General features: G+C 50.2%; 1 protein-coding gene across 1 annotated transcript; it reads right to left on the minus strand.

Annotated features, from left to right (window-relative positions):
- On the minus strand, positions 1 to 25,926 carry NIPSNAP1 (nipsnap homolog 1). The gene is made up of 10 exons (XM_034948493.3): positions 25,770 to 25,926; positions 14,981 to 15,108; positions 14,738 to 14,783; positions 13,759 to 13,853; positions 6,349 to 6,419; positions 6,063 to 6,203; positions 5,728 to 5,759; positions 5,291 to 5,385; positions 3,400 to 3,483; positions 1 to 1,198 (listed from the first exon to the last, which is right to left on the minus strand). The coding sequence occupies exons 1-10, from the start codon at positions 25,865 to 25,867 to the stop codon at positions 1,134 to 1,136; spliced, it is 855 nt and encodes a 284-aa protein (XP_034804384.2). The 5' UTR covers positions 25,868 to 25,926; the 3' UTR covers positions 1 to 1,133.
- Positions 25,927 to 27,039: the final 1,113 nt, after the last annotated feature.

Genomic DNA, 27,039 nt, shown 5'->3' on the forward strand with positions numbered 1-27,039 from the left:
TTTATAGTAAATATTTAATTGGTTCCATCAGCAATTCCAGCACAAGTTTTCCTGGATGGTAGGCAGAATCAAGCTACCCAAGGGTTCATGATGAGGTATGGGGGTCACTGAGGAGACCCCCAGAGTCACTGACCCCCCCCCCCCGCCACCTCCACACACCAGGTGGCCCTGCAGAATGAGGGTTGGGCTGATAGAATGTCAATTAGGGGAGACAGGATACAGGGTGAGGGAACAGGGTCTAGCTTGTATATTTGCCTGCAGGAAGGAGGGAGGGCAGGAGAGACTCTGCATAGAAGGACTGGAACTACACATTTCTAAGTTTTCAACCCCAATATGCAGGGGGAAACAGCCAAGCCACTCTTCATCTGTCTAGTATTAGGAACCTCTCTTCAAGTGGTCTTTTGTCATCTCTGTTCTTCTTCCCAATTCTGTATTCCAGATTCCAAATTCTACAGTTGAAACCCAAGTTCTGAATTCTAAGTTCTACCTTCCAAGTTCCTGTTACGTGTCTGTCTCCTGCCCCTAAATCTTTCCTGGCTCCCATCCCTTTCCCCAGCCCCTCTGGGCAGAATGTCTGAACCTCCTCCTGACCGTGGTGACGAGGTTTGTTTGTTTCTGTTTTTTTGTTTTGGCAGTTCCAGGCTTTTCTCCAGCAGGAGGGACTTGGCTCAGACTGTCCAGCAAGTGGGTGGCCCAGTGGAAACCAGGGAATTCCTGAGGGCCTGGCCTGGCCTCCTCTCTTCCCACCCCACCTCTAGCCACTGGACATACTACCTTTTGTGCAACTAAGCTAAACAGAGGATTTCCAAGGGTGATAACTGGGGACTGGTGGCCTTGAGATGAGGAATTTTAGAAGATATATGAAGGCCTAAAAGATCACTATCTTTCATTCAGGGAAATCAGAAACTACTTCTAGCAGGGGGAAGGAGGCAGGCAGGGAAAGTAGAAAGGGCCTGGGCAGAGCTGTAATCCTCAGAACTTGTCAGCCTTCAGTTCCCCCTTGTCTGAACTGAGCACTGCCCCTCAGAGTCCTCCCAGAGCCAAGACAAAACCAAGACAGCAGGACCAGGAGTGCCACTGTCTGTCGGGGTTGCCTGAGGGAGAAGGGGAAGGAGGTGGAGGTGTAGGCAGCATCACTGCAGAGGCGAGATCTTCAAGGGGATCATGATCCTAGACTCCATGTGTCGCACCAGGGGGACTGCGGAGAGAGAAGGCAGAGGTCACACAGGGGGCTCAAGCAAGCCAACAACCTCCCCTGGCCCCACCCACACATGCTGGCCTTTGAGTGGGCAGGAGGAGGCCCCAGATGCTGCGACAGGAATGTCCCATTGCCCTCGTGGAAGGGCCCATGAAGAGCACCAGATCCCTCAAATTATGGGATAAGACAGGACTTTGGTGGTGATGAGAATAACATTTTCTTAAATTTTAATAGTTATCTGTTGGCCAGGCATGGTGGCTTGTGCCTATAATCCCAGCACTTAGAGAGGCCAAGACAGGCGGATCACCTGAGGTCAGGAGTTCGAGACTAGCCTGACCAACATGGAGAAACCCTCTCTCTACTAAAAATACAAAATTAGCCGGGCGTAGTGGCACATGCTTGTAATCCCAGCTACTCGGGAGGCTGAGGCAGGAGAATCGCTTGAACCCGGGAGTCAGAGGTTGCCGTGAGCCGAGATCAGGCCATTGCACTCCAGCCTGGGCAACAAGAGCAAAACTCCGTCTCAAAAAAAAAGAAAAGAAAAACACTGATTTAGACCAACTGCCTCGTTTTACAGATAGAGAGGGTGCAGCCTAGAGAAGGTCAGCTCAAGGTCATCCAGGAGGTTAGACTCTTTCCTCCAGCTCAGAGCTTTTCAAACTTTAATGTGCATACAAATCACTTGGCAGTTCTTGTTAATGTGCAGATTCTGATTTGGTGGGTTGCAGGAAGCCTGCGATTTGTTATTCTTGTTTGTTTGTTTCTTTGTTTGAGATGGAATTTCACTCTTGTTGCCCAGGCTGGAGTGCAATGGCACAATCATGGCTCCCTGCAGCCTCAAACTCCTGGGATCAAGTGATCCTCCCACCTCAGCCTTCCAAGTAGCTGGGACTACAGGTGGGAAACACCATGTCCTGCTAATTTTTAAAAAATGTTTTGTAGAGATGGGGTCTCCCTATGTTGCCCAGGCTGGTCTTAAACTACTGACCTCAAGTGATCCTCTTGCCTTGGCCTCCCAAAGTACTAGGATTTCAGTTGTGAGCCACCATACCCAGCTGGGACCACACTGAATAGCAAGGCTCCTGCTAACTCCTTCAGCAGGCACATTCTCCCTCATACCACCTGGTAAGTGATCACTGTAAGCTTCTCAATGGCAAGGACAGGCTCTTGTTCATTTATGTGCCCCTCAACCACCTACCTACCACAGTTCCCGGCACACAGTGAGGGCTTAATTAACACCCACTGACTCTAGGTGGTTTCAGGTTCCTAGCAAAGTGGCAAACACCTTGAGCAAAAAACTTGTTCAAGGCTGGGCACAGTAGCTCATGCCTATGATCCCAGCACTTTGGAAGGCTGAGGTGGGAGGACTGCTTGAGCCCAGGAGTTTGAGACCTGCCTGGGTGACATAGTAAGACTGCATCTCTACAAAAACAAAAACCTTATTCAAAAACATTTCCTGCATGCTTCCTTTGTGACAGACATTGGAGAAAGCACTTTTCATAAATGAGTTTGTGGGCCGGATGTGGTGGCTCATGCCTGTAATCACAGCACTTTGGGAGGCCGAGGCAGGCGGATCACCTGAGGTCAGGAGTTCGAGACCAGCTTGGCCAACATGATAAAACCCCATCTCTACTAAAAATACAAAATTAGCTGGACATGGTGACACACGCCTGTAATCCCAGCTACTCGGGAGGCTGAGGCAGGAGAATGGCTTGAACCTGGGAGGTGGAGGTTACAGTGAGCCAAGATCATGCCACTGCACTCCACCCTGGGTGACAGAGTGAGACTGTGTCTCAAAAATAAATAAAATAAAATAAAATAAAATATAAAATAATAAAATAGTTTGTAGAATCTTCCATTATAGCCCTCTGACAGAAGCACTATCACCATCACTATCTTACAGACGAGGGAACAGCCTCAGCGAGGTAAAGAACCATGCCCAAGGTCACAATGGGCGTTCGCTAATCCACATCTCCTAGGCAGAGGCGTGGCCCTGGCTATGTTATCATCCCCTAGAGTACTCACCTAGGCCTGCTGGTATCCTATGGAGTGTGCCACTTGGATAGAAACCCATTAACTCATTGTCTTAAAAGTGAGTTCCCCATCACTGGAGGTAATCAAGAAAGACTAGATGTCCTTGCAGAGAGGATTCCATCCTCAGACAGAGTTCTCAGCAGAAGACCTCCAAAGGCTTCACTCACCTGTATAGTAGACATTTTCATCCCAGCCTCTCTTCCTCCAGGCAGCGTTTCGAGTCTCCTCCCGAGACTGCAGGTCTTTATAGGCTGTGAGAAAGGCACAGGCTCATTCCTCAGGCACAGAGGACTGGATCCCTTACCCAGCACAGGGCCCTCTTCCCACTGTCCCCTAAACCCTGCACTGCTGTCTCCTCCTCCCTAGATGCCTCCCTCAGACTATTAGCAAACACTGTCTGCTTTAATAATCCATCCAATCAGTACATATGTTAATATTGCCTACATTTATATTTCTAGTCGCAAACACTCCCAAGGGCTCCAGACTCCTATATCCATCTACTGCCTACTTGACATCTCTACTTTGGTGTGTCAGCATTTTTAGTGTAACACTTCCGGCTGGGTGCGGTGGCTCATGCCTATAATCCCAGCACTTTGGGAGGCCAAGGCTGGTGGACTGCTTGAGGCCAGGAGTTCGAGGCCAGTCTGGCCAACATAGCGAAACTCTGTCTGTACTAAAAATACAAAAATTAGTCGGGCATGCTACTGCATGCCTGTAATCCCAGCTACTCAGGAGCGTGAGGCACGAGAATCACTTGAACTCGGGAGGCGGAGGTTGCAGTGAGCTGAGATCACACTACTGCACTCCAGCCTAGGTGACAGAGCAAGACTGTGTCTTGAAAAAAAAAAAAAAAAAAAAAAAAGTAATTCCAAGGGCCAAAATTACGCTCCTGACCCCACTGACTTGCTCCTTCCCTAGACCTCCCAGACTCAGGAGATGATGACACACAGCAGCTCAAGCACGAGCCTGGGAGCTCTTCTGGAATGCCCTTCTCCTTCTCTTGCCCCACACAGACAATTCATCCACAAGTCCTGTTGGTTCCACCTCTAGACTAACAAATCTTCTGTGGAATTCTCAGCATCCCACTGCCCCATCCCCTCCTGCCTGAACTAGAGTAATGGCTTCCTGAAGCCCTGCTTTCTCTCTTGCTCGCCTACCAAGCACTCTTAACAAAGCAGACAGCAGCCAGAGAAATCATACTAGAACAAAAATCAGGTCGTGTCACTGCTATTTGAAACAAATAGTCTCTCATTGCATTTACAATAAATCCCAACTCATTCCCCCTCTCCTGTTCCATCTCCCCACATTCTTCCCTACTCACTCCACACTGGCCTCCTTGCCACACCTCAAAACCCCGAAGGCCTTTCCCCACCACAGGGCCTTTGCATGTGCTGCTCTGTCTACTTGGAATGCTTTTGCCTAGCAATTCACAGCTGGCTCCTTCTCATCCTTTAGCTCTCAGCTTACATTTTACCCCTTAGCTTACATTTTACTCCCTCAGAGAGGCATTATTTGTCTACCTAGACCAATGTAGATCCCCTATGTTTTTCACCATCATCTCTCCCTGCCTTTTTTTTTTCTTCTTTTTTTTTGAGACGGAGTCTCGCTCTGTTGCCAGGCTGGAGTGCAATGGCGTGATCTCAGCTCACTGCAACCTCCACCTCCCGGGTTCAAGTGATTCTCCTGCCTCAGCCTCCCGAGTATCTGGGACTACAGGCATGCGCCACCACGCCCAGCTAATTTTTGTATTTTTAGTAGAGATGGGGTTTCACCATATTGGCCAGGATGGTCTCGATCTCTTGACCTTTGATTTGCCCACCTCGGCCTCCCAAAGTGTCGTGATTATACACTTGAGCCACCGCTCCCAGACTCCTTGCCTATTTTCTATAAATATTATTTGTAATCTGAAATTGATCTTTTTGTGACTTTACATCTAAGATAGTGTCTCCTGCTAGAACATTAAGTTCTATGAGGACACTAATACAACCCCATTGGCTACAGAGAGTGATGACAGAGAAAGAGAACTAACAAAAGGCTCCTGGAAGGTCCTCAACCTACCCCAGAGATGGTGCACCACGTAGAGCTCTCCTATCTGTGAGAAGAAGCCGCCCACTGCCTCCTGGTTCTCCTGCCGGTACTTGATGGCCCGAGCCCTGGAGAAGGCACAATAATATGGGGCAGAAGCCAGGGCTGGTGCAGAGGGTACTGAGGCTGATTCCTTGGCCACACTTCACAGGAGGGGCCTAGGTGGAACCCACGGTCCTCCGGGATGCTGAGAGAAAGGACTGATGGCGGGGTGTTCTACCAACGGAGGGGTCACAACCTTCTAGGAGATCCTCACCTCCTGGTTGGATCCTTCTCCCAGATCCATGAGGGGCAGAAGGTAAAGAGTTCCCTGTGATATGGCCCTGGAAAAGGTGGCCCACCAGGGGCCTTGGTGGGGCAGGTGAGCAGGGTACGCCTCCCCCAACCCCAGTCTTGGTGCTGCCACTTACCAGTTGTTCCCCCACTCGATCATGGTTCCTGGCTGAAAGAGAACCAAAGGGATGATGGGAATGAGCCCCCACCTCAGCTTCATAGCATCACAGCTTGGCAAGGAAGGGAAACTGCCCTGTCTCCCCACCTCCCAAGCTGCAGCGGCCATTTGGCCTCATTCGCAGGCCCTGACACACACCTGGTGTGCATGTTTGCACACATGTGTACACAACTCTGCTCTGAGCCCATAGGGAGAGAGAAGCCAGAAGCCCCAGTCTAGGTGTTGGGGCAGCTGCAAAGCAGCATTGCAGCAGGGAAATTGGGGGGCAGGAGGGGGTCTGTCGGAGGGAGGCACCTTGAGCTTGTATGTCCTCAGCTCATAGATGTTGGGACCCATTCTGGGCTGTGGCTCATTCCAGAAGCTGAACTCGAGGAGCAGCTGGTTTCTCCTGGACAGCAGCATCTGGCTCCGCTCCCTTCGGAACTCCAGGTACTCCTGTGGGCATGGTGGTAAAGGCATGGCTACCAGGAAGTGCGCTCCATCCTGACAGTGTGCTTCATGGGGTAGCAGAGTAGTCCCCAGCACAGGGCTGGGCTGCATCCCACATCCAGAGAGGTGTGCTGAGTGGACACTAACATACCTTATTGTTTTTGAGCTTGTTCATGCAGTCCATGAGGGCTGGGTAGCCACCTGAGAATCGCCACAGGTGCACTGTTGGGGGTGAGAGGTATAGGTCAGTGAGCTGCTGGGACCCCCAGCAGATGACCTCCCCAAGGGTGGCTAAGTGGTGGGGATGGGGGAGGCGGGTGGCCTGGTTCCCTGTAGCAGCAAGACTCCCTGAGTTCCCTCTGCCTTGGTGGAAGACCATGCTGGGGAGGGGATGACCCTAGACACAAGTCTAGGAGACCTGGATTTCAGCTCCAGCTCTGCCCAGCAGCCTTGGACTGCTCTAGGCCTCAATGTTCTCATCTTGAAAATGGGAATAATGTTCCCACCCCACCTTCCTTAAATAGCAACAAGAAGATCAGATGTGTCCTGTACCCTGGAAGCAGTGGCATGCATAAGGAAGACCACCAGGCCTTGGAGGGGCAGCTGAACAAAAGGACAGGGGAGAACTGATGGGCTGATATGGAACATTCCAAGACAGTGAATTGAAAAAAGGAACCAAGGAACAGAAGAGGATGTGTGGTATGCTACCTCATGTGTTGAGGTGGCAAGGACATCCAGAGATGCAAATTTATGCATCACCTCTTAATGGCGACTTAAGAGATTGACAGTAGACCAGGCGCAGTGGCTCACACCTGTAATCCCAGCATTTTGGGGGGCTGAGGTGGGTGGAGACCAGCCTGACCAACATGGAAAAACCCCATCTCTACTAAAAATACAAAATTAGCCAGGTGTGGTGGCGCATGCCTGTAATCCCAGCTACTTGGGAGGCTGAGGCAGGAGAATCACTTGAACCTGGGAGGCAGAAGTGGCGGTGAGCCAAGATCGTGCCATTGCACTCCAACCTGGGCAACAAGAGCGAAACTCCGTCTCAAAAAAAAAGAGATTGACAGTAGATGCCCCTGGGACACAGAATGGAGGCCTGTGGGGCCTCGGGCAGGAGGGAAGCTTACTTTGCATGGAAAACTCTTTGTACTGTTAGAATTTATAAAAATCCTGGGCCAGGCACGGTGGCTCACGCCTGTAATCCCAGCACTTTGGGAGGCTGAGGAAGGTGGATCACGAGGTCAGGAGATCAAGACCATCCTGGCTAACACAGTGAAACCCCGTCTCTACTAAAAATACAAAAAATTAGCCAGGCGTGGTGGCGGGCACCTATAGTCCCAGCTACTCAGGAGGCTGAGGCAGGAGAATGGCATTAACCCAGGAGGCAGAGCTTGCAGTGAGCCGAGATCGTGCCACTGCACTCCAGCCTGGACGACAGAGCGAGACTCCATCTTAAAAAAAAAAAAAAAAGATTAGTTGGGTGTGGTGGCACATGCCTATAATCCCAGTTACTCGGGAGGCTGAGGCAGGAGAATCGCTTGAACCCAGGAGGTAGAGGTTGCAGTGAGTCAAGATTGCGCCAGTGTACTCCAGCCTGGGTGGCAGAGTGAGACTCCATCTCAAGTAAATAAATAATCAACTTTGGGAGGCTGAGGCGGGTGGATCACCTGAAGTCGGAAATTCGAGACCAGCCTCACCAACACGGCGAAACCCCATCTCTACTAAAACAAAAATTAGCTGGGCGTGGTGATGCACATCTGTAATCCTAGCTACTCAGGAGGCTGAGGCAAGAGAATCGCTTCAACCTGGGATGCAAAGGTTGTGGTGAGCTGAGATCGCACCACTGCACTCCAGCCTGGGCAAAAGAGCAAGACTCCGTCTCAAAAAATAAATAAATAAAAATAAAAATAAATAAAAATCATATTATCTGCACTGAGTTGAACAATGTCCCCTCAAAATTTATGCCGACCCAGAACCTCAGAATGTGACCTTATTTGGAAATAGGTCTCTGTGGGTATAATCGACCTAAGATGAGATTATACTAGGTGAGCCCTGAGTCCAGTGACTGGTGTCCTTATCAGAAGTGGGAGATCTGGACACAGAAGAACACTATGTGAAGACAGACACACACAGAGAGAACAGCATGTGACGAGGGAGGCAGAGATTAGAATGACAAGTCTACAAGCCAAGGAACACTAAGAGTTTCCAGCAATCCCCAGAAACTGGAAGAGGCAAGGAAGGGTTCTCCCCTAAGGCCTTAGGAGGAAGGACAGCCCTGTCAACACCTTGATTTGTGACTTCCGGCCTCCAGAACCGTGACAGGATAAACCTCTGTTATTTTAAGCCACCCAGTTTGCAGTATGCTGGCCACCCCAGGAAACTAATCTAATTCCTAGTAACAAAGAAACCTAATTAATTGTGGAGGAGAAGAAAGGAACAGTTTTGCCATCCTGGGAGCATGGCTGGGCCCATCAGCGGAGGAAGGTCCCCAGGGGATCACACAGGCAAGCTAGAGCTAAGGGCAGCTGGCTGCCAGCAGTCTAGAAACTCAGACTCTGTAACTTCCCATCCCCATCCCCAGCCTGACCTTCACCTGTTTTTGACTCCATCTGTGCCTTGATTTTCCCATCTGCAAAATGGCCTGACCCTATGGTTTAAAGGTCTTTTTCCCAAAGGAAATGGCAAAAGTACTGTATGGATGGAAATCTACCAAAACCAGGAATGACCTGTGGAAAACGGATTAACGGAGAAAAGTTACAAGGACAGCATCACTGGCAAGAGGAAGGAATTTTGTTTATTTTTCTGTCACCCAGGCCAGAGTGCAGTGGCGTGATCTCAGCTCACTGCAACATCCACCTCCTGGGTTTAAGAGACTGTCCTGCCTATGCCTCCCAAGTATCTGGGATTACAGGCGCATGCCACCACGCCCAGCTAATTTTTGTATTTTTAGTAGAGACAGGGTTTCACCTTGTTAGCCAGGCTGGTCTTGAACTCCTGACCTCAGGTGATGCACCCGCCTCAGCCTCCCAAAGTGCTGGGATACAGGCATGAGCCACCGCGCCCAGCCAAGAAGGAATTGTCTAACAATTGTGGTGCTCCCTATAGGAGATGGATCAATGGTTCTTACAAGTTTATTAAAATGTAGATTCCTGAACCCTACTCCCAGCGTACAGCTCAACATGATTCAGCTGACTATGTGAGGGACTGAACTTCAAGGTACAAAAAATGTAGGGTATGCTTTAAAAAGTCAGGATCAGCCAGGCGCAGCGGCTCAGGCCTGTAATCCCAGCACTCTGGGAGGCTGAGGCAGGAGAGGAGCACTTGAGCTCAGGAGTTTGAGATCAGCCTGGGCAACATAGCAAGACCTCATCTCTACAAAACAAACAAACAAAACAAAACAACTAGCCCAGGCATGGTGGTGCACGTCTGTGGTCCCAGCTACTCGAGAAGTTGAGGTGAGAGGATCGCCTGAGCCTAGGAGTTCAAGGTTACAGTGAGCTATGATCATGCCACTGCACTCCAAACTGGGTGACAGAGCGAGACCCTGTCCCAGACAGAAAAATAAAAAGAAGAAAAAGGCCAGGGGCAGTGGCTCACGCCTTTAATCCCAGCACTTTGGGAGGCCGAGGCAGGTGGATCAACTGTGGTCAGGAGTTCGAGACCAGCCTGGCCAAGATGGTGAAACTCCATCTCTACTAAAAATACAAAAATTAGCCAGGCATGGTGGTTCATACTTGTAGTCCCAGCTACTCGGGAGGCTGAGGCAAGAGAACTTGCTTGAATCCGGGAGGCAGAGGTTGCAGTGAGCTGAGATCACGCCACTGCACTCCAGCCTGGGTAACAGAGTGAGACTCGGTCTCGAAAAAGAAAAAAAAGAAAAAGTCAGGATCCCATCCCTCAGAGTTCATTTCACAACTAGCAAATGCTTAAGAGAATTCAAGGAATACTGCTGGAGCTGATCAAGTCAAGCTTAAAATGGGAAAGCTGTAGTGGCTGAAACTGAAGGCAATTTGCTTTTCTCTTATTCCCTTAGCCACATATCAGTGTCTAGCCAGGTACGATGGCACACGCCTGTAGTCCCAGGTACGATGGCACACGCCTGTAGTCCCAGCTACTCAGGAGGATTGCCCGAGCCCAGAAGTTCAACTCCAGCCTGGGCAATATAGTGAGACCCTGTTTCTAAATGGAAATAATAAAAATAAAACATAAATAATATGTTAATGTCTGTTACGGAAACCAAATAATTGATTAAGGAGATACACCTATCTATCTGCAGGTCACAGATTATTTTCAAAGACACGATTATCAGGGCTGTCAAAGGATGAAATAGATTGGCTTACAAGTGAACTCTTCATGGCTAGGAGTGTTCAAGGGAAGTTTAGAGAACCATCTGTTATGGCTGTGCTATGCAGACACTCTGAACCAGTACTGTCCAAAAGTACTTTCTGCATGAGCCTGTGTGTGTATGAGTGAGCATTTGAAATGTAGCTAGTATGACTAAGAAACTGAATTTTTTCTTTTTTAAAATATTTTCTTCTTCTTTTTTTTAATATGTATTTTCTTTATAGAAGCAAAGTGTCACTATGTTGCCCAGGCTGGTTTCAAACTCCTGGCCTCAAGTGTTCCTCCCACCTCAGCCTCCTAATCTGCTGGGATTATAAGCATAAGCCACCATACTCAGTCCTGAATTTTTTCTTTTTTAGAGACAGGGTCTCACTGTGTTGCCCAGGCTGGAGTGCAGTGGCTATTCATAGGTGTGATGGTATTCAATCACGGCCTCGAACTCCTGGGCTCAAGCAATCCTCCCACCTCAGCCTCCCAAGTAGCTAGGACTACAGGTGAGCACCTTGGCACACAGCTTGAACTTTAAATTTTATGTAATTTTAACTAATATAAATTTCAATAGCTACATGTGAGGCCAGGGTGCAGTGGCTCACACCTGTAATCTCAGTAGTCCAGGAGGCCAAGGCTGACGGATTGCTTGAGTCCAGGAGTTCAAGACCAGCCTGGGCAACATAGCGAAACCGTTTCTACTAAAAATATAAAAAATTAGCTGGCTGTGGTGGCGCATACCTGTAGTTCCAGTACTCGGGAGGCTAAGGTGAGAGAATCGTCTGAGCCCAGGAGGTCAAGGGTGCAGTGAGCTGTGATTGCACCACTGCAGTCCAGCCTGGGAAACCAGAGTGAGACGCTGTCTCAAAAAAATAAATAAATAGGCCAGGCACAGTGGCTGATGCCTGTAATCCCAACACTTTGGGAGGCTCAGGTGGGAGGATCATGAGGTCAGGAGTTCGAGACCAGCCTGACCAACATGGTGAAACCCTGTTTCTACTAAAAATACAAAAATTAGCCGAGTGTGGTGGCACACGCCTGTAACCTCAGCTACTCAGGAGGCTGAGGCAGGAGAATCACTTGAACCCAGGAGGCAGAGGTTGCAGTGAGCCAAGATTGCACCACTGTACCCCAGCCTGGGTGACAGTACAGAGCGAGGCTCCATCTCAAATAAATAAATAAATAAATAAATAACTACATGTGGTTAGTGGCTATCATTTTGGACAGTGTGGGTCTGAATTTGAGGTCCTTTTGAGTGGCTGAGATGCTGTGAGTCAGCCAAATTCATGTGTGGGTTCTTATAGCTGGTGCCAACTTTGATGTGTCTATTAGGCTGGGATGGGGCATGCTAGGGGTGCCCCTGGGACTGTAAGACACCAGCTCAGACAAGAAGAACTCCTATTTATTCCACAAATATGTGCTGCATATTGGGGATTCACCCATATATGGAGACAGACAACTAAACAGGCAGCTATAGGGGTACATGATCAGGGCGTGAGGAGGTAATTACTGAGGCCTGGAGAGCTAAGGAAGGTGCCTGACCCAGCCCGGGTGGAGGAAATCTCGGCAGCCTTCCAGGAGGAGGTGACATCTATGCCAAAATAAAAAAGTGAATAGTCCAGGCACTGTGGCTCATGCCTGTACTCCCAGCACTTTGGGAGGCCAAAGTGGAAGGATCGCTTGAGCCCGGGAGTTTGAGACCACCCTGGGTAACATAGGGAGATCCCGTCTCTACAAAAAATTTAAAATAAATTCGTTGGGCATTGTGGCATGCACCTGTGGTCCCAGCTACTCAGGAGGCTGAGGTAGGAGGATTGCTTAAGCTCAGGAGGTTAAGGCTGTGTGAGCTGTGATCACACCACTGCACTCCCCACTCGGCAACAAGACCTGGTTTCAAAAATAAATAAATAAATGAAAATTTAAAAATGAATAAAACTGAAAGGCCAGGCACGATGGCTCATGTCTGCAATCCTAGCACTTTGGGAGGCCGAGGAGGTAGGATCATTTGAGTTCAGGAATTCGAGACCAGCCTGGGCAACATGGAGAAACCCCGTCTCTACCAAAAAACACAAAAATTAGCCCAGCATGGTGGAGCGCACCTGTAGTCCCAGCTACTCAGGAAGCTGAGGTAGGAGTACTGCTTGAGCCTGGGAAATTGAGGCTCGAGTGAGCCAAGATTATGCCACTGCACTCCAGCCTGTGTGACAGAGCAAGACCCTGTCTCAAAAAAAAAAAAAAGCCCGGGAGTGTGGCTCACTCCTGTAATCCCAGCACTTTGGGAGGCCGAGGCAGGTGGATCACCTGAGGTAAGAAGTTCGAGACCAGCCTGACCAACATGTGAAACCCCATCTCTACTAAAGATACAAAATTAGCCAGGCATGGTGGCACAGGCCAGTAATCCCAGCTACTCGGGAAGCTGAGGCAGGAGAATCTCTTCAACTCAGGAGGTGGAGGTTGCAGTCAGCCAAGACTGTGCCACTATCTGCCAGCCTGGGTGACAGAGCGAGACCCTGTCTCAAAAAAGAAAAAAGAAAAAAAAAAAAAGGCCAGGTGCGGTGGCTCACACCTGTAATCCCAGCACTTTGGGAGGCTGAGGCAGGTGGATCACCTGAGATCAGGAGTTCAAGACCAGCCTGACCAACATGGTGAAATCCCATCTCTACTAAAAATACCAAATTAGCTGGGCGTGGTGGCACATGCCTGTAATCCCAGCTACTCAGGAGGCTGAGACAAGAGAATTGCTTAAACTGGGGAGGCGGAGGTTGCAGTGAGCCGAGATTGCACTACTGCACTCCAGCCTGGGGCAACAAGAGTGAAACTCAGTCTCGGAAAAAAAAAGAATAAAAGACAGTGATCCCGGTAAAGCAGGCAAACAAGAAATAATGCTTAAGGCAGAAGAAAGAGAATGAGCAGTAGTCTGGAACTAAAGAGTGAAACTGTCAATCTGAGGAACTGAGTCCTGGGTGGGACAGCACAGAGAGGCATGGAGGATTTGGTGCCATGAGGCTGGGGGCAGGGCCGGGAAGGAGTCACAGGCTTCACGGGTCACCTTGAGGGCACAGGGGAGCCAGGACAGGTATTTGAGCAGGGGAGTGAGGTGATGAGGTTTTGGTAAGAGCCCCACCAGGTGCTGTTGTGGAGAGGGAGTGGAGAACAGCCAGGTGTGAAAGGTGCTGGAGGCCAGGGCTGGGCAGTGGCAATGGCACTAGGGAGGTGAGCGCCTTACCTGCCTGGTCCTGCTCCCCATACCATGTGTTCCAGTTGCCCACGAGTGAGCATGGGTAGTCCTCATCCAGGTGAAGCTTGGGCAGCACAGCCTCCCTGTGGGGGAGGTGCAGAGAGGGGCAGGGTTCACATAGCCACCAGGGCCTCTGAGATAAGGGTTCAAACTCAGTTCAAACAGACCCTGGGGCTGGGCCTCAGACTCTCCATCTCTAAAATGCAGAAGCTAGGCAAGAGGCCCTCAGGACTTCTGACACTGAAATTTACATCTTCGCTGGGCACAGTGGCTCACACCTGTAATCCCAACACTGGGAGACTGAGGCAGGAGGATTGCTTGAGCCCAGTAGTTTGAGACCAGCCTGGGCAGCAAAGTGAGATCCCATCTCTCTTTTTTGTGTGTGAGACAGAGTTTTGCTCTTGTTGCCCAGGCTGGAGTGCAATGGCACAATCTCGGCTCACTGGAACCTCCGCCTCCTGGAGACCATCTCTTAAAAAAAAAAAAAAGAAAGAAAGAAAATGGGGCCAAACGCAGTGGCACATGCCTGTAATCCCAGCACTCGGAGGCCGAGGCAGGTGGATCACCTGAGGTCAGGAGTTTGCGACCAGCCGGACTAACATGGTGAAACCCTGTCTCTACTAAATACAAAAAAATTAGCCATGCTTAGCGGCACGCATGCCTGTAATCCGAGCTACTTGTGAGGCTGAGACAGGAGAATCGCTTGTACCTGGGAGGCAGAGGTTGCAGTGAGCCGAGATCGCGCCATTGCACTCCAGCCTGGGCAACAAGAGCAAAACTCCATCTCAAAAAAAAAGAAAGAGAGAAAGAAAGAAAGAAAGAAAGAAAGAAAAAGGCAGAAATAAAAGAAATCTACATCTCCTGGATTTCTACAGAAAAGAACAGGGTGGAGGATGTTCTGCAAATTTGCTGAAAGTGTGTTCCCCACCCAAGCAGGGGATGGGATGTATGGATGCAGGGTGCTCACGTGAGGCTGTTGTAGGCATCCAGGTATTCAGGCTTTACATTGTGAACTGCAACAGAGGACAGAGAACAAGAAGTGAGGTAGGGTGTGTACACAGGGAAGAACTTGGGGTGAGGGGAGCCCATCAAGGCCAGGGGTCCCAGGACAGCTGAGGACATTCCAGACCCTCCCATCTCCTTCCTGGAGCCTCACAGGCCCCCAGAGACCCTGAAAGGGCAGAAATTGGTCAGCTCAGCAGCCACTCACACTGGATCTTATAGAGGTTGCTGGTTTCCTTCTTGGACAGCAGGGTGGAGTGGGCATCCTTCCGGGGATCCACTTTGTGAACAAAGAGGGAGCGGAACCAGCTGCCTTCATTGTCCTTGGAATAGAAACTGCAGGACAGAGGAGTTGAGGGGAACGCGCGGAGGTTGGGGGAGCCCCAGCAATTCCATCCACTTGGATGTCCTGCTCCCCTAGACCAGTGACCCACATTTCTGGGAACAGGGCCACGGAGTCCTGTGGCAGCTCCAGACTGTGAAATGCTATTGGAGCCAGCTCCTTTCTACAGATATTCCAGCTGCCCAGTTGGCTTCTTGAAGCTTTGCAGAGCCTCAGGACGCCAGGAGAGGCAGCCCCACCTCCCACTTCTCTCTCTAGCCTCCCTGCCTCCACTTCATCCCCCTTCCAAGAGGTCCTCTACTTGGGTCATATAACTCCAGCCTCTCGCCAAGAGGATCAACCCCAAATCCACCTTGCATCATGCCCAAAGCCCTTGACAACCCAACCTAACTTGTCAGCCTCCTCTCCTGCCCCCTCACCTGTACACCTCACTCTCCAGGTGTGCTCTTCCCTGAACACACCAGGATCTGCTACTCTGTGCTTTCTGTACAAGTTCTGTCCCCTCTAACGAGAAGACTGCTCTCACCGTCCTCCCCAGCACTCTCACAGTGCACTTGGCCCATGTCCCCACCCTGACCCCACACATGGAAAGCCAAATACAAATAAGCTTTGTCCTTGAGGAGCTCATAGTCCACTAGGAGAAATGGGCCTTGGGACACAATTATAGGAGGGGTCTCTGGAAGAGCCCAGGTGAACTAGCCTTAACTCTGCTTCTGGCAACCTGGGCAGACTCTCTACAGAGGAGGAGATGAGCTGGTCAGTCCCCAGGACTGGTTTGGCAGATAGAGGGAGTAAAAGGCACTGCAAAGCAAGATGCATTCACTCATCCAGCCAACACCTGCTCTGCCCATCTCCATAGGATACTGTGAGAATGAATGAATGAATGAATGAATGATCAATGAATATGATTATGTGCTTTGCCCATGAGCACTGTGGTTAAGGGCAGTGGAGGGTCTGCTGCCAGCTCCTACTGGACCAGAACTGCACTCCCATCCTAAACACATATCCAAGGTCCCAGCAGGAGGCAGGGGTGCTTATTTTGAGACTACCAATCTTCCCGCTCCACAGCCTTGGTGCAGCTTGCAGCCAGGCCTGAAAAGGAAGTCTCCCGATGGAGACAATTCCTAGCCAGGGAGCCTGGCAAGAGGGATCCCTGAGTGGCAGCAAGCCTTATCCCTTTTTTCTTTTTTCTCTTTTGTTTTTTCCAAGTGAGGTCACAGGAAGCCCTATCCTTTCTTTTCTTTTTTTCTTTTCTTTTTTTTTTTTGAGACAGAGTCTCGCTCTTGTTGCTCAGGCTGGAGTGCAGTGGTGCGATCTCGGCTCACTGCAACCTCGGCCTCCCAGGTTCAAGCAATTTTCCTGCCTCAGCCTCCTGAGTAGCTGAGATTACAGGCGCATACCACCACATCCAGGTAATTTTCGTATTTTTACAATACAAATACCCGGCTGCCCTATCCCTTTTTAAGACTTTTATGTGGTTAGACAAATGTCTTAGGCTGGGTGTGATGGCTCACGCCTGCAATCCCAGCACTTTGGGAGGCCAAGGCAGGCAGATCACCTGAGGTCAGGAGTTCAAGACCAGCCTGCCCAGCATGGCGAAACCCCGTCTCTACTAAAAATACAAAAATCAGCCAGGCGTGGTGGTGTGCACCTGTAATCCCAGCTACTCAGGAGCATGAGGCAGGAGAATTGCTTGAACCTGAGAGGCAGAGGTTGCAGTGAGCCAAGATCGTACCATCACACTCCCGCCTGGGCAACAGAGCGAGAATCCATCTCAAAAAAAAAAAAAAAAAAAAAAAGGACAAATGTCTTGCAAATAAAAAATCAATCAATTTTTTCCAAAATATGGAGCAGCCATTGGGACGGATAAAATCAGCTGGGCACGATGGCTAAATGCCTGTAATCCCAGTACTTTGGGAGGCTGAGGTCAGAGGATCACTTGAGCCCAGGAGTTCAAGATCAGCCTGGGCAACAAAATGAGACTCCATCTCTACAAAAAAAATAATAAATATGACTGGCTTATGCCTGTAATCCCAGCACTTTGGGAGGCTGAGGCAGGAGGATTGCTTGAGGCCATGAGACAAGCCTGGGGAAACTTGTGAGACCGTGTCTCTACAAAAAATAAAATTAGCTGGGCATGACGGTATGTGCCTCTAGTCCCGCTACTTGGGAGGCTGAGGTGGCAGGATCACTTGAGCCTGGGAGGTTGAGGCTGCAGTGAGCCAAGATCTTGCCACTGTACTCCAGCTTGGGCAATAGAGTGAGACTCTATCTCAAAAAAATAAAATAAAATAAAAATTTTAAAAAAATACAATAATTAGCCGGGTGTGGTGACACATGCCTGTAGTCTCAGCCACTTGAGAGACTTAGGAGGATCGCATGAAGCCCAGGAAATCAAGGCTACAATGAACTATGATCAGGCCACTGCACTCCAGCCTGGGTGACAGAGACCATGTCTCAAAAAAAAAAAAAAATTTTTTTTTAAAAAATAATCTTAAAGTGCTGATATGTTTGTTTTGTTTTGTTCATTTGTTTGTATTTGAGATGGAGTCTTGCTCTGTCGCCAGGCTGGAGTAAAGTGGTATGATCTCCACTCACTGCAACCTCCACCTCCCGGGTTGAAGTGATTCTCCTGCCTCAGCCTCCCAAGTAGCTGGGACTACAGACGTGTGCCACCACGCCCAGCTAATTTTTGTATTTTTAGTAGAGACGGGGTTTCACTATGTTGGCCAGGACGGTCTCGATCTCTTGACCTCATGATCCACCTGCCTCGGCCTCTCAAAGTGCTAGGATTACAAGCATGAGCCACTGCGCCGGGCCAAAGTGGTGATATGTTTGTATAAGCATAAAAATGAGAAATGGGCCGGGCATGGTGGCTCACGCCTATAATTCCAGCACTTTGGGAGGCTGAGGCAGGTGGATCACTTGAGCTCAGGAGTCTGAAGCCCTGTCTCTGCAATAAATAAAAAAATTGCTGGGTACGGTGGCTCACGCCTGTAATCCCAACACTTTAGGAGGCCAAGGCGGGTGGATTACCTGAGGTCGGGAGTTTGAGACCAGCCTGACCAACATGGAGAAACCCCATCTCTACTAAAAATACAAAATTAGCCAGGCGTGGTGGTGCATGCCTGTAATCCCAGCTACTCAGGAGGCTGGGGCAGGAGAATTGCTTGAACCCAGGAGGTGGAGGTTGTAGTAAGCCGAGATCAGGCCATTGCACTCCAGCCTGGGCAACAAGAGTGAAACTCTGTCTCAAAAAAAAAAAAAAAAAAATTAGCCAGGTATGGTCGAGTGTGCCTGTAGTCCCAGCTACTCAGGAGGCTGAGGTGAGAAGATTGCTTGAACCCAGGAGGCAGAGGTTGTAGTGAGCTGAGATTGGGCCACTACACTCCAGCCTGGGCAGCAAGAGTGAAACTCTTTCTCAAAAAAAAAAAAAAATTAGCCAGGTGTGGTCGAGTGTCAAGTGCGCCTGTAGTCCCAGCTACTCAGGAGGCTGAGGTGGGAAGATCGCTTGAACCCAGGAGGCGGAGGTTGCAGCAAGCTGAGATCGGGCCACTGCACTCCAGCCTGGGCAACACAGCAGATCCTGTCTCAAAAAACAAAACAAAACAAAACAAAACAAAAAAAGAGGCTGGGCATGTTGGCTCATGCCTGTAATCCTAGCATTTTGGGAGGCTGAGGCGGGCAGATTGCTGGAGTTCAGGAGTTCACGACTAGCCTGGGCAACATGGCAAAACCCCATTTCCACTAAAAAAAGATACAAAATATTAGCCAGGAGTGGTGATGTGTGCCTGTAGTCCCAGCTACTCAAGAGACTGAGGCAGAACTGCTTGAATCCAGGAGGCGGAGGCTGCAGTGAGCCAAGATCGCGCCACTGCACGCCAGCCTGGATGACAGAGTGAGACTCCATCTTCACAAAAAAAAAAAAAAAAAAAAGAAAAGAAAAGAAAGAAAAAGAAAGAAAGAAAAAAAAAAAGAAAAGAAAAGAAATTACTTGTCCCAAACTGTTAATATGCTTACCTGGGAAAGAGGAATAGGAGATGGCTAAATTTTTCTTTATTCATTGTAATTTTTTATAAAGATTTTAAAGTATGTTAAGCATTTCTGAATTCATGAACTCTCTCGATCATTGTACATGCATCTGCTTCATTAGCAAAAAGACAATTATCAGCCTGGCGCGGTGGCTCATGCCTGTAATCCCAGCACTTTGGGAGGCCGAGGCGGGAGGATTGCCTGAGGTCAGGAGTTTGAGGCTAGCCTGGCCAACATGGTGAAACTCAGTCTCTACTAAAAATACAAAAATTAGCTGGGCATGGTGGTGCAATCCTGTAATCCCAGCTACTCGGGAGGCTGAGGCAGGAGAATCACTTGAACCCGGGAGGCGGAGGTTGCAGTGAGCCGAGATCGTGCCATCGCACTCCAGCCTGGGCTACAAGAGCGAAACTCTGTCTCAAAAAAAAAAAAAAAAAAGACAATTATCATTAGATGGGTAGTGCGGTCTGTGAAGTTTTTGGACCAGAATAAGGGAGGCTCTAAGCCAGGAATCTGTGATGTACTTTTCAGTTGCAGGATCTCACTGATTCTATGCAATGATCTTATAGTATTGGTACTATTAGTATTCCCATTCTCGCGAGGATAAAATGGAAAGAAGCCCAGAGAGCTTAAGGGACTTGCCCAAGGCCGCACAGAAAATCAGAGGGCAGAGTTAAGAACCCAGCGCTCTTTCCTTGAAAGCCAATCCCCACCTCAGGTTGGGCACTGAGGGACCTGACCTTTCGTTTTAATGTAGAGGGGCTGCTTCCCCTGGAGGGAGATGGGCAGTGAGGAGAGCAGCTCCTACTATTTATCAACCAAGACCTTTGCTCTAGAAAGGACTAGACTGAGTAATTTATTAACATCAGCACTGACCAAGATAAATATCAGTCAAATAGCCATCCCTAAGAAAGAGATTAGGGGCTGGAACGCTGGAAACTTCAGGAGCTCTGATGGGCTCCCGTCTCTTCCCACTACTCTAATCCTTCCTGCCTGTGGGCCTCAGTTTCCCCATCTGTCAAATGAGCAGGGTGGTGGAGCCCATCCCTAAAGCTGTTTTCTACAGGTAAAATCCAAGAAGGAGCTTGTCAAAGATCTCAGAGGAGGGTTTGAACTCCAAGCCAGCATCCCCAAGGGTACATTTGCAAGAGTACAAATGTCACTTTCTCAGTGAAATTACAATGTTCTCCTACCCTTGACCTCCCCAAGCCCTCTCTTCCTGCTCTCTATCTTGTTCCAGAGCACGTTCTAAAACGCTATACTAGGATGAGCCCAGTGGCTCATGCCTATAATCCCAGCACTTTGGGAGGCTGACGCAGGAGGGAAGGATTGCTTGAACCCAGGAGTTGTTTTTTTTTTGTTTGTTTGTTTGAGATGGAGTCTCAGTCTGTCGTCCAGGCTGTAGTGCAGTGGCGTGATCTGGGCTCACTGCAACCTCCGCCTCCCAGGTTCAAGCAATTCTCCAGCCTCAGCCTCTCAAGTAGCTGGGACTACAGGCATGTGCCACGACATCCAGCTAATTTTTTATTTTTAGTAGAGATGGGTTTTCACCATGTTAGCCAGGCTGGTCTCGAACTCTTGACCTCAGGTGATCCTCCTGCCTCAGCCTCCCAAAGTGCTGGGATTACAGACATGAGCTACCACACTTGGCCTTTTTTTTTTTTTTTTGTATTTTTTTGAGATGGAGTTTCACTCTGTTGCCCAGGCTGGAGTGCAGTGGCGCAATCTCAGCTCACTGCAACCTCCACCTCCTGGGTTCAAGCGATTCTCTTGCCTCAGCCTCCCGAGTAGCTGGGACTACAGGTGCGTGCTACCACACCCAGCTAATTTTTGTATGTTTTAGTAGAGATGGGGTTTCACCATGTTGGTCAGGCTGGTCTCGAACTCCTGACCTCAAGTGATCCGCCTGACTTGGCCTCCCAAAGTGATGGGATTATAGGCGTGATCCACCATGACCGGCCAAACCCAGGAGTTTGAGACCAGCCTGGGAAACATAGCAAGACCTCATCTCTACTAAAAATTAAAAACAAAAAAAAACACTATACTTTTTGGCTTATTATGTGCTTTGTTTATTGTCAGTCTCTAAACTGGAGGCAGCCCTAGCAGGGCAGAATCCTTGTCTGTTCTGTTGTATCCCTGCTGTATCCCCTATGCTTGGAGCAGTGCTGGGCACATGGTGAGAATGCAGTCCAAGTTTGAGAAATGAATGAAAGAGGAGCTAAGACATTCTTGCATGAAAATGATGAAAGCTGGAAAGTATGAAACGAAAGAAATGGTAGACCTTAGGCTGGGCGTGGTGGCTCACGCCTGTAATCCCAGCACTTTGGGAAGCCGAGGCGGGTGGATCACGAGGTCAGGAGTTCAAGACCAGCCTGGCCAAGATGGTGAAACCCCGTCTGTACTAAAAATACAAAAAATTAACTGGGTGCAGTGGCAGGCACCTGTAATCCCAGCTACTTGGGAGGCTGAGGCAGGAGAATCGCTTGAACTCAGAGGGCAGAGGTTGCAGTGAGCCGAAATCGCGCCACTGCACTCCAGCCTGGGTGACAGAATGAGACTCCGTCTCAAAAAAAAAAAAAAAAGGTAGACCTTGACCCAGAGTGACTTCACTCAGGGATCAGGGGTCGTTTCCATCCTTAACACCAACAGTAGAACTAGTGCTATGAGCACAAGCTCTGGACAAATCCAGGTTTTGATCCTAGCTCAGCTTCATCTTTCTTTTTTCTTCTATTTTTTTTCTTCTTTTTTCGAGACAGGGTCTCACTCTGTCACCCAGGCTGGAGTGCAGTGACACAATCATGGCTCACTGCATCCTCTATCTCCCAGACTCAAATGATCCTCCCACTTCAGCCTCCCAAGTAGCTGAGACCACAGGTGCGCACCACCATGTCTGGCTAATTTTTGTTGTTGTTTGAGATGGAGTCTTACTCTGTTGCCCAGGCTGGAGTGCAATGGCACGATCTCGGCTCACTGCAACTTCCACCTCCCAGGTTCAAGGGATTCTCCTGCCTCAGCCTCCGGAGTAGTTGGGACTATAGACATGTGTCACCATGCCTGGCTTTTTTTTTTTTTTTCTTGAGACGAAGTCTCGCTCTTGTTCCCCAGGCTGGAGTGCAATGGTACGATCTCAGCTCACTGCAACCTCCGCCCCCCGGGTTCAAGTGATTCTCCTGTCTCAGTCTCCCAAGTAGCTGGGATTACAGGCATCTGCCACCACGCCCAGCTAATTTTTGTATTTTTAGTAGAGACAGGGTTTCACTATGTTGGCCAGGTCGAACTCCTGACCTCAGGTGATCTGCCCGCCTCAGCCTCCCAAAGTGCTGGGATTACAGGTGTGAGCCAACGCACCCGGCATGTTTTTTTGTTTTGTTTTGTTTTGTTTTGTTTTTTTGATACGGAGTCTCCCTCTGTTGCCCAGGCTGGAGTGCAGTGGCGCGATCTTGGCTCACTGCAACCTCCGGCTCCCCAGTTCAAGCGATTCTCCTACCTCAGCCTCCAGAATAGCTGGGAATACAGGAACACACCACCATGCCTAATTTTTTTTTTTTTTTTTTTTTTTGAGACAGAGTCTTGCTCTTATCACCCAGGCTGGAGTGCACTGGTGCAATCTCAGCTCACTGCAACCTCCACCTCCCTGGTTTAAGCGATTCTCCTGCCTCAGCCTCCAGAGTAGCTGGGATTACAGGCGCACACCACCATGCCCAGCTAATTTTTGTATTTTTAATAAAGATGGGGTTTCACCATGTTGGCCAGGCTGGTCTTGAATACCTGACCTCATGATCCACCTGCCTGGGCCTCCCAAAGTGCTAGGATTACAGGTGGGAGTCACCAGGCCCGGCCTGGCTAATTTTTGTGTTTTTAGTAGAGATGGGGTTTCACCATGTTGGCCAGGCTGGTCTTGAACTCCTGGCCTCAGGTGATCCACCCGCCTCAGCCTCCTAAAGTGCTGGGATTACAGGCATGACCCACGGTGCCTGGCCAAATTTTTGTATTTTTTATACAGACAGGATCTCGCCATGTTGCCCAGGCTGGTCTCAACCTCCTGGGTTCAAGCGATCCTCCCACCTTGGCCTACCGAAGTGTTGGGATTACAGGCGTGAGCCATGGTGCCTGGCCCAGGTCCATCTGATTTCAAAGCCCACACTCCATCCCCACCCCAGCAGCCTCATTGCCCCCAAACCTCACAGGCCAGAAGGGCTGCTGCTGGCCCTACTAGTGACTCTGGAGAGATATGGGGTAGCCTGAGGGGCAGCAGGACAGAGTGTTCTCAGTTATCCAATGTGGAATTAAGGTATAAGTAACTGCAAGACAGTCCTTGAGGGACTTGATAAACATTAATTCAAGTGTCTTCACAGCAATCCTGCTGAAAACACCAACATCCCCACTTTACAGAAAAGGAAACTGAGGCTGACGGAGGTTCAGCAACTCATCCAGGGTCACTGAGTAAGTGAGGGGCAGCAGGCTGTCTCTGAGACCCATGCTCCTTTTACGGCCTCTGGGTGTTTGCCACACAAATGGTTTTACCACCAATCCATTCTGTCCCTTCCCCAATCTTGATATTTTCATCTGGAAAACAAAGGGCTCATAAAAGATGATCTTCCCAGAGCCCTTTGAGCCTCAACATTATGTGGGTCACATGCAGAAATTGCTTGAAACATAGGCTAGGGGTTAAGGAGCAACACTTGCTGCATGTTCGTCAAGTGCTAGACACTTCACAACCACGGAATCTTTTTTTTTTTAGACGGAGTCTCGCTCTGTCACCCAGGTTGGAGTGCAGTAGCGTGATCTCGGCTCACTGCAACCTCTGTCTCCCGGGTTCAATTGATTCTCCTGCCTCAGCTTCCTAGTAGCTGGGATTACAGGGGTGAGCCATCACACCCAGCTAATTGTATTTTTAGTAGAGACACGTTTTCACCAACATGGTGAAATTTTTGTACTTTTTTTTTTTTTTGAGACAGAGTCTCACTCTTGTCGCCCAGGCTGGAGTGCAGTGGCACCATCTCGGCTCGCTGCAAGCTCCACCTCCTGGGTTCACGCCATTCTCCTGCCTCAGCCTCCTGAGTAGCTGGGACTACAGGCGCCTGCCACTGCACCCGGCTAATTTTTTGTATTTTTAGTAGAGACGGGGTTTCACCGTGTTAGCCAGGATGGTCTCGATCTCCTGACCTCGTGATCCACCGCCTCGGCCTCCCAAAGTGCTGGGATTACAGGCGTGAGCCACCGCGCCCAGCCATTTTTGTACTTTTTATAGAGACGGGATCTCGCCGTGTTGCCAGGCTGGTCTTGAACTGCTGACCTCAAGTGATCCGCCCGCCTCGGCCTCCCAAAGTGCTGGGATTACAGGCGTGAGCCACCATACCCGACCAACCACAGCATCTTTAATCCTCAACAACCCTATGAGATACATCCTGATTACTCCCATTTTACAGATGAGGAACCCGAGGCTTAAAGAGTCCTAAGGTCACCCCACCTACAAAGTCTGAGTTAGATCTGTTAGTGCCAGGCAAACTCTAGGCTTTTCCCACGGTGTCAGCTTTATCCCTAATTATTGGGCAGTCTAGGTGGGGCGCTTATGCCACTCCTCTTTCCCAGCTGTCCAAAAGCCCCACTGCTCTGTGCTGTAACATCTCATGGCAGGCGCTATCAGAACTTTGCAGCTTCATTCCTGGGCTGCAGGGCAGGAGGGATGGTTGCTTCCTTTTCACAGGTTGGGGGAGGGGGAACAGGTGGCCTCACTTCTTTGGTAAATATTCCTTGACCATACACAGTCCTGAGCCCTCTGAGGGTGGGAGGCTGGGGAAACAGAGAAAAATGAGATCATGGTCTAGTGAGAGAGACAGACAAGCACCAAGTCATAACTGTGCAGGGTCATATATGCAGAGATGGGGGAAGTACAGGGCTGTGGGGACCAAGGAGCGAGGGGCTGCCCAGGGCCAGTCAGGGAGGCCAAGCCCTAGCTCAGCCCAGAGCAGGGCCCAAACAAAAGCCCAGGCTGAGAGCACATGGCCCAGCCAGACTCCCACTCCCAGGAGGCCACCAGTTGGGTGCAAAGTGCATGGCGCATTGGCAGACCTGGGTCCCCGACCTGGTGCTGCCACGGCACAGCAGGGAGGGTGACCTTGGACAACTCCCATTCCCTCTCAGGTCCGTTTCCCCACCTGTACAGTTCGAGGTGGAGGAACAAAGGGTCTGTGCAACCATGGCCCCTGGGGATCCCCCACTGCTCCCCTGCCATCATCTCTTTCCCACAGAACTTCCCGACGGAGGAGCTGACTACCAGAAGCCCCCAGTGGGTGTTAAATCACAAGCTATGCCTGGGAATGGGCCACTCCTCCTGTCTTCTGCCCTCTCCCACTCTCCAGGGCCCAGTACCTGCCCTTCTCACCATCTTTCATCAGGTCCCCATCACAGCCCAGTCCCAACCAGGACAAAGACCCTACCCATCCCTTTCTCACCTCCCCCATTCTTTGCCCAGACCCCTCCCTAGGCCTTGATCCTGCCCCGCCTCTAACCCCCAGATTCCAAGCGAGGAGTCTCAGCCCCTCCCCCTCGACCCAGTCCCTGGCCCCCGCGCCTGCACCCCACCCCGCGCGCGTCTATCCCTGCCTGGCCGGGCTCTCACCGCGCCGCAGCTGCAGCCGCAACGTCCCCAGCGCGAGGCCCCGGACCCCCCAGCAGCCGCCGCGCCGCCACAGAGATGCTGCACAGCCGCGGAGCCATGTTGGAGCCGCAAAGGTTGCAGGAAGGCCCCGCCCCCAAGCTCTGGTGGCGGAGGCGGGGCGCGAATAAACTCCACCCCATCGGCTCGCCCGCCCCCTCCACTCACCCGGTCAGGTGGGCGTTTCCTGTGGGCGTCTCCAACTCCGCAGGTGCTGGACGGGTCAGGGTTCTAATCTTCTGCGCGCTCTGCGACCTTGGCAAGCCCTTTGCCCACTGTGGGCCTCAGGATCCACCTCGGTAAAATGGGAGCGTGGAACAATAATACCAAGGGTTTTTTTTGTTTTGTTTTGTTTTGTTTTGAGACGGAGTCTCGCTCTGTCGCCCAGGCTGGAGCGCAGTGGCGCGATCTCGGCCCACTGCAAGCTCCGCCTCCTGGGTTCACGCCATTCTCCTGCCTCAGCCTCCCGAGTAGCTGGAACTACAGGCGTCTGCCACCACGCCCAGCTAATTTTTTGTATTTTTAGTAGAAACGGGGTTTCACCGTGTTAGCCAGGATGGTCTCGATCTTCTGACCTCGTGATCTGCCTGCCTCGTGCTCCCAAAGTGCTGGGATTACAGGCGTGAGCCACCATGCCCAGCCTACCAAGGGTTCTTAACAAGGCTGTCCGGGATGTGCAGCAGAGGGTCAGTGTAACCACCCCATGGGTTCATTTTGCCCGTTTCCCAGACAGCGGATTTATCAAGACAGAGGAATTGCAATAAGAGTTTAATTCATGCAGAGCCGGCTGAATGGGAGACCGGAGTTTTATTATTACTCAAATCAGTCTCCCTGATTTGAGACTGGGTTTTATTAAGGATAATTTGGTGGGTAGGGGCCAGAGAGTGGAGAGTGCTGATTGGTCAGGTCGGAGATGCAATCGTAGGGAGTGGAAGCCGTCCTCTTGTGCTGAGTGGATCTCTGGGTGGGGGCCACAAAACCGGATGATCCGGTTTCTTAATCTGTGTATCGCCAGCGGATCCATTGAGTGCAGGATCGGAAAAATATCTTGAGCACCAATCTTAGGTTTTACAGTAGTGATGTTATCCCTAGGAGCAACTGGGGAGGTTTAGAATCTGTGGCCACTACCTGCATGACTCCTAAACCGTAATTTCTAATCTCGTGGCTAATTTGTTAGTCTTACAAAAGCAGTCTGGTCCTCAGGCAAGAAAGGGGTTTATTTTGGGAGAGGGCT

The sequence above is a fragment of the Pan paniscus genome, chromosome 23, assembly GCF_029289425.2.
Source record: "Pan paniscus chromosome 23, NHGRI_mPanPan1-v2.0_pri, whole genome shotgun sequence".
NCBI classification, from domain to species: domain Eukaryota; kingdom Metazoa; phylum Chordata; class Mammalia; order Primates; family Hominidae; genus Pan; species Pan paniscus.

Bases quoted from the DNA above. Each gene is read 5' to 3' on its own strand.
- NIPSNAP1 (XM_034948493.3), bottom strand. From the start codon at position 25,867: ATGGCTCCGCGGCTGTGCAGCATCTCTGTGGCGGCGCGGCGGCTGCTG. The intron at 6,420-13,758 runs GTAAGGCGCTCA...CACCCCCAACAG, and splicing joins TGGGGAGCAGGACCAGGCAG to TGCACCTGTGGCGATTCTCA. The intron at 6,204-6,348 runs GTATGTTAGTGT...CCATGCCCACAG, and splicing joins ACAAGCTCAAAAACAATAAG to GAGTACCTGGAGTTCCGAAG.